This window comes from Polypterus senegalus, chromosome 7 (genome assembly GCF_016835505.1).
Source record: "Polypterus senegalus isolate Bchr_013 chromosome 7, ASM1683550v1, whole genome shotgun sequence".
NCBI classification, from domain to species: Eukaryota; Metazoa; Chordata; class Cladistia; order Polypteriformes; family Polypteridae; genus Polypterus; species Polypterus senegalus.
Genome location: NC_053160.1, coordinates 56,185,646 through 56,192,876, shown reverse-complemented (window position 1 = coordinate 56,192,876; position 7,231 = coordinate 56,185,646). Strand labels below are relative to the sequence as shown.

General features: G+C 41.4%; 1 protein-coding gene across 1 annotated transcript in view; it reads right to left on the bottom strand.

The window, feature by feature from the left end:
- Window positions 1-2,192: 2,192 nt before the first annotated feature.
- The window catches only part of trim23 (tripartite motif containing 23), a 43,732-nt gene continuing 38,693 nt past the window's right edge, over window positions 2,193-7,231 (bottom strand). Inside the window, exons 11-12 of the mRNA XM_039758679.1 lie at window positions 6,840-6,964; window positions 2,193-4,167 (exon numbers count right to left, since the gene is read on the bottom strand). Of these exons, the coding sequence (XP_039614613.1) occupies window positions 3,988-4,167; window positions 6,840-6,964 (305 nt within the window). The 3' untranslated portion in view covers window positions 2,193-3,987. The remainder of the gene's footprint in view (window positions 4,168-6,839; window positions 6,965-7,231) is intronic.

The following is a 7,231-nucleotide window of genomic DNA, read 5'->3' as shown; positions in this document are numbered from 1 at the left end:
GACAGGGTTGGTCTGTTGAGTATGTAGGTGGTGCCAGTGCTGGTGTGTGTTTATGTAGGGCAGGCTGTGTGTGGCTTAGTCCAAATTGTAAACTGTTTGGTTTCATTGTGTGCTTTTGTCAATTAAACATCGGTGTCCATCAGAGTTTTGCAGCAGTTAAGCGCTACCACCTCGGGCCTTCATTTCTTATTGACAGATTCAGTTTATCTTGTGTAAAAACCAACATAATGTGGGATTTAAAAAAGCTGGAAGTAGACAGAAAAATCATTACATCCATACCCAGAAAGAGGGGAAGGTAGATAAACATTCATTTGTGCACATGCATTGGTAGACAATTGGAACGTTTATTTTTCCCCTCAACTGGTGACAATAAGAGATTTGATTGAACACAAAAAGAAAAAATATTCATTAGGTGAACTAGCATCAAGTGTGAAAAATAAGAATGATGTGAATGTGTTGAAACAGACCAGTGGAAGGGTAATGCAGAAAGACAACTGATGGGAAACAAGAGAACGACTGCACAATTCAATTTCAATAGAAACCATATGCATTACCCAAGAGTGTACCTTTCATTTTTTCGTTGGTCTATAAACAGTACCCTATTTGTGTTTCGTTACTTCAGAGCTAATTTCAGCAGTTTGTTCTCTGTATGGTTCACTTGCTCAGCTGCAGGACTTTCACCAATAGTGTGTTTTTAGTGACCAGTTAGACGAATGGCTTATAAGCAGTTATTATCAGACACCCCACCAGCCGTGACCCACTCTTGCTCACGGTACTCTTCTGGCGATCAGAGATCTCTCACTTGACTTGGGGGAGTCCTGATTTTTGTCATCTGCTTTATTGACCACCAATATATATATATATATATATATATATATATATACAGTATATATTGCAGAGATGCTGTCTAAGTCCTTGAAACTGATCAATATTTTTTCCAGCTTAGAGGGAGGTGGGGAAAATTGGGCAGATTCTGTTTAACAGAGTTTCTAATTTGAAGACAGTGAAAGAAATTTGTTGCTGGAAAGTTAAACTTAGAATATAATTGTTCGTAGGATCCAAAAACCCCAGTGCTCAGGGTACAAAGTCCAATATTTACCATATATATATATATATATATATATATATATAGTTAGGACATAAACGTCTTATTTTGCTCCATACGACATTTTAATAGAGCTGACTAATTTGATTTATTAACAGGCCATGAGTGAGAAGCCCCATCACACCTGCAGTCATAACCTTCATTTATAAAATCTCAGTGCCAGTAATGTGACATCTTCAGCCGCTCAGTCATGGTTGTGTCTGACTGTGCAAAGAGAGGAGAGGCTCCTCTGTCCAGTTTCTTGTGTTAATCATAAAAAAACACAATGGAGAATGAAAAAAGTTTTGCTAAAACAGTTGCAGCTGATTGACAGTCAAATTGTGCGGAGTATTTGATAATTTGGAAGTCTGAAATGTCTAATCTGTCATCCACTGCAATTCCCAGTTTCCTTTGACACCCACTCCAACCCAAAGTAAAGTGGGGTGCCACCAGCCTTGGCAACATTTAGTGGTGTAGACAAATGTTTTAAAAAATGTAATTGCAGGAATTTCTAGGAAATAACTGTTCAAATTCTGTATTATGCTACACACAATTCCACAAGTAAGTCCCAAGGAGTGTTTTGCAGCCCAGGCACTGTACATTTAAAATTTGCATGCTCAACATTGTGGCCACATGGCTTCCCCCCAGCTGCTCTAACGTCCCTGTCATACTCCAATATCATCCCTGCACCTGAGGGAATGGCAGCTGCTGTACAGGCTGCAGTTGGTCTTCTCTGTTGAACGTATTGCTGTGACTACCAGTGACCTTTACAGGGATCAACAAGTAGGTTCAGAAATGATGGATGGACCACCTTTCCTTTAACTCTTCAGGTGAGAAAGAAACCCACTGAGTCTTCTCTTCAACACATTAATGTTCAATCAACATCTGCTAAGATTTATGTCATTTCACAAACACCATTAGGGTATACAGTCATGTCTTTGTATTTACAGATTTAGATGTTCACAGAATGCAGTTGACGTCACTTCCTCAAGCCCCAAACCCTCCACCCAGCTACCCAATAAGAAAAAGAGAAGCTGGAGTTGAATTGGAAACCGAGCCAAAGCATTAGGTCTTGTGAAACTTTATAAATTATGAAGAAAACTTAAAATGCGGTTAAGGTTCTCCTTGAAATTTATTAACATAACATAGCATTGTTGAATAAATGAAAAAAGTCAACATCCTATTGTGATGTTACTGCAGAGTAAAAGTATGCCACCCCCACACCCAGAAATCTCCACCTCGACTGTTCCTCCTCCTCCTCCAGCGACAGAAACTGCTAGCACAGGCTCTTCACTTTGTGACATCCATCATTTTCTTTTGTAAATGTTGTCACACATGTGTGGCCGGGTGTTTGGGGGGCCAGGCATCATCTTGCTGTTTGAAGTAAGCGATGTCCCTCAAGGATGAGAGGGGGCACTGCCACTAATGCCCCAGGAAGACCCCATCAGTCATTAAAAGTGTTAATTTACATTTTTAAAATTTTTTTGTTATGTAAAATGTATAGAAGTATGAAAATTTTCATAGTTGGTACTGAAACAAGGCCCCCACAATTAGAGATCTTAGTGTACTTTTGATTTAATGTAACATTTTCAAGCTTACTTAATCCAGTTCAGGCTCAAATGTGGCCAGATCATGGAGTGCAAGCCAGGAAACCGCCTTGGGCAGGATGCCAGCCTATGACCAGGCCCACACTCACAGAATGAAACTGCACAAGAAAGCATTTTAAAACAAAGAAAAGGAAATGGGACAAGAAAGATAGTTTTCTTTAAAAACTTTGAAAATGGTCAGAGAGCACCCAGGTAGTGTCCGTAAACAGACCTTTATTACTGAACAGAATAAAATCCTCAATCACAAACGTTACTGAAGAGGTTACAAAAGCGCTGACGGGCACATCAGTTAATGGAGCAAATCTCCTTGTTGGCGTGAGCCGTACAAGTCAAAGAGCAGGAGCTGCTATCTCACCACAGCACTGCGGCGTTTTCACAAGATGCATAAATGGAGACATGCCACAAGTCTTTAGTATGAAACCACAAGTTTGAAAAGGACGCTGCAGGCCTCAAATCAGAGTATGGTATTCTGTTAAGCAGCACGGTAACATGTTTAAAGGTAACTGTGAAACAGTCAAAAACACAAGATAGGATCAAAGAAGCACTTCTGTAGCAGAGTCATACAGCTGGAACACAAAAATGCAGCTTCACAAAAGAAAACTGAAAACTGATGAACTGGGCTGCACAGTAGCTTAAAAAGAGAATAAGTCTAACCTGCGCTCCCCGCGGAGCCCTTCTCTTCAGAACATTACAAAGCCATTTACGCAACTTGCTCACCCAAGGGACAAGCCTTTATCTGTTCATCTGTGACCTACGCCAACACTGCAAAATAAAATATACAAATAAAGCTTAGCTATAGAAGTTGTTCTAACATCAAATTAGTATGTACTGTTAAAACTACAAGTACATCATACGTTTAAACTTCCAGCAGTCTACCAACAGAGCATTGCTGCCTGCTATCACAACGGCTGCTGGAAACACAGAGTAACTGTTACAGTAACGTCGTTATTAGTGCGCTCAAATGAACCTAATGAAGCTCACGCGATTAAACTGCTACAGAACAGCCCAGACGCCTGCCAGGTGCTTCTTCTCCCACAGATTTGGACGTAATCGGCTGGAAACAGGAGGTGGTGTGGACATGAGCAACAAACAGGAACAATACACTGGTATTTTCAATGATTTACTTGGTACATTACAAACGGCTCATTCCGCTTCCGCTCAAGAAAGTGCTTCCCATCTCCACCCTCTGCCTTACCTTAGTAATACAAAGCACCAGTTTTAACAGTTCAATCACATTATGGGGACAACAATGACGTAAAGTTCACCCCAGAGCAGAGGCTCGGCTCTGCAGCAGATTTACGCCACATCCAATACTCCGGCAGCCACCAGCTGTCGGGACAGCCAGTCCAAGCCTTCATGGAGTCCCATCCCACTGCGAGCATCACAGCCTTGAATGTGCCAGCTACGACCACAGCACAGCTTGTGCAAGCTCAGCAGTTCTGTCATTTCTTCAACGGAGAGCACGCCGGCCACATCCTATGTGTACAAAAAAAAAGATATGTGGCTCTTACCTTAAAAATTAACATTCAAAGCATGCTAAATTATTTTTGTTTTAAAATGAAATATACTTTTGATGTATACATTGTCTCAATGAAGCCCACAATAGAAGGACACGTCCCCTGTAGACTGACTGTATTACAGAAACATGGCCGCTGACTGCTCTTTCTTGCTAGACACCAGCAATGCTAATGCACTGTGAGCACAACGTCAAGGTCAACGTGGATTTCCAAGTCAGTACCAAGTCATGGACCTACATAACAAACGTTTACAATCACTAGCACATGGGAAACAGTGACATCTTTCCAAGTGTTTGTGGCCCACCAGAATTTGGTTATGGCCACATTCAGTTAATCTGAGGCACCACTGCACCATCACCCAGACCATTTAGAAGGCCATGCAAAGTGATATGAGGTGCGGCCCAAATAACGACTGGGTCACTTGGCTGCACCTGGAATGAAAGTTCTTCTAGCCTGGGCAAATTCCTCATCATTCCTTGCACCCTCACATAGTCCAGCACTAGGATGATTTTGTGTGGCCTAGGTCAACGTATCACAGGAGTCATTCTCATTGGCTTCCAGGTCTATAGGATCATTTCTGCCACATGTACAGAGGACATCGAAATTCTTACTTGCGCATGCTAATCAACTCTCCGGTGCCATGGCCAGCTAGGATTAGAGCCTCATCTCGAAACTTCTGCCTTCCTTGTCTGATCACAAATGCCTTCTGGTATTGACACTCAGATACAAATATTCATAAAGTATAATATGATAAACACTATTAACATATTAGCCAAGTTGTTTATTGCATAGTTACAGCCTTGTGTTTTGCAATCTACATCTACTGGAGCATTCACAAGCTTTAATATTTTTATTAACTACCGAATGATGCCGTATCAAGTTAAAAACTGTTGCGACACCAAACCACTCCACAACCTCAAAAAGAGCTTAAATGCCACTGAGCTTAATTTTGAATTCCCTCTACAGGGGTGTTTAAAAAGTTTTAAAAGTTATGCATCTACAGTGGTGTGAAAAACTATTTGCCCCCTTCCTGATTTCTTATTCTTTTGCATGATTGTCACACAAAATGTTTCTGATCATCAAACACATTTAACCATTAGTCAAATATAACACAAGTAAACACAAAATGCAGTTTTTAAATGATGGTTTTATTATTTAGGGAGAAAAAATCCAAACCTACATGGCCCTGTGTGAAAAGTAATTGCCCCCTGAACCTAATAACTGGTTGGGCCACCCTTAGCAGCAATAACTGCAATCAAGCGTTTGCGATAACTTGCAATGAGTCTTTTACAGCGCTCTGGAGGAATTTTGGCCCACTCATCTTTGCAGAATTGTTGTAATTCAGCATTATTTGAGGGTTTTCTAGCATGAACCGCCTTTTTAAGGTCATGCCATAGCATCTCAATTGGATTCAGGTCAGGACTTTGACTAGGCCACTCCAAAGTCTTCATTTTGTTTTTCTTCAGCCATTCAGAGGTGGATTTGCTGGTGTGTTTTGGGTCATTGTCCTGTTGCAGCACCCAAGATCGCTTCAGCTTGAGTTGACGAACAGATGGCCAGACATTCTCCTTCAGGATTTTTTGGTAGACAGTAGAATTCATGGTTCCATCTATCACAGCAAGCCTTCCAGGTCCTGAAGCAGCAAAACAACCCCAGACCATCACACTACCACCACCATATTTTACTGTTGGTATGAAGTTCTTTTTCTGAAATGCTGTGTTCCTTTTACGCCAGATGTAACGGGACATTTGCCTTCCAAAAAGTTCAACTTTTGTCTCATCAGTCCACAAGGTATTTTCCCAAAAGTCTTGGGAATCATTGAGATGTTTCTTAGCAAAATTGAGACGAGCCCTAATGTTCTTTTTGCTTAACAGTGGTTTGCGTCTTGGAAATCTGCCATGCAGGCCGTTTTGCCCAGTCTCTTTCTTATGGTGGAGTCGTGAACACTGACCTTAATTGAGGCAAGTGAGGCCTGCAGTTCTTTAGACGTTGTCCTGGGGTCTTTTGTGACCTCTCGGATGAGTCGTCTCTGGGCTCTTGGGGTAATTTTGGTGGCGGCCACTCCTGGGAAGGTTCACCACTGTTCCATGTTTTTGCCATTTGTGGATAATGGCTCTCACTGTGGTTCGCTGGAGTCCCAAAGCTTTAGAAATGGCTTTATAACCTTTAACAGACTGATAGATCTCAATTACTTCTGTTCTCATTTGTTCCTGAATTTCTTTGGATCTTGGCATGATGTCTAGCTTTTGAGGTGCTTTTGGTCTACTTCTCTGTGTCAGGCAGCTCCTATTTAAGTGATTTCTTGATTGAAACAGGTGTGGCAGTAATCAGGCCTGGGGGTGGCTATGGAAATTGAACTCAGGTGTGATACACCACAGTTAGGTTATTTTTAACAAGGGGCAATTACTTTTTCACACAGGGCCATGTAGGTTTGGATTTTTTCTCCCTAAATAATAAAAACCATCATTTAAAAACTGCATTTTGTGTTTACTTGTGTTATATTTGACTAATGGTTAAATGTGTTTGATGATCAGAAACATTTTGTGTGACAAACATGCAAAAGAATAAGAAATCAGGAAGGGGGCAAATAGTTTTTCACACCACTGTATGTAATATAAAGTCAAAACTTACTTGTTTATTGGCAAAAATCAGCAGAAGAGCATCTCGAAGTTCTTTTTCTGTCAACAACTTTGCCAGTTCATTGTGGGCCTCCATCAGTCGATCTCTGTGACTGCTGTCAATAACGAACACCACAGCTATGGACATGAAGAGATCTTACTGGTTAACCACGACTACCTCTCTACTACTGGGACTAAAATAGACTCTACATTAATGAATTCATATCTGAAGAGCTTCACAGGACAAGAATGGAACCAGTCAGGCAGAATAAACATTTTTATTATTTACTAAGCTTCCCCTGCGGTGGGCTGGCGCCCTGCCCAGGGTTTGTTTCCTGCCTTGTGCCCTGTGTTGGCTGGGATTGGCTCCGGCAGACCCCTGTGACCCTGTAGTTAGGATAGGGA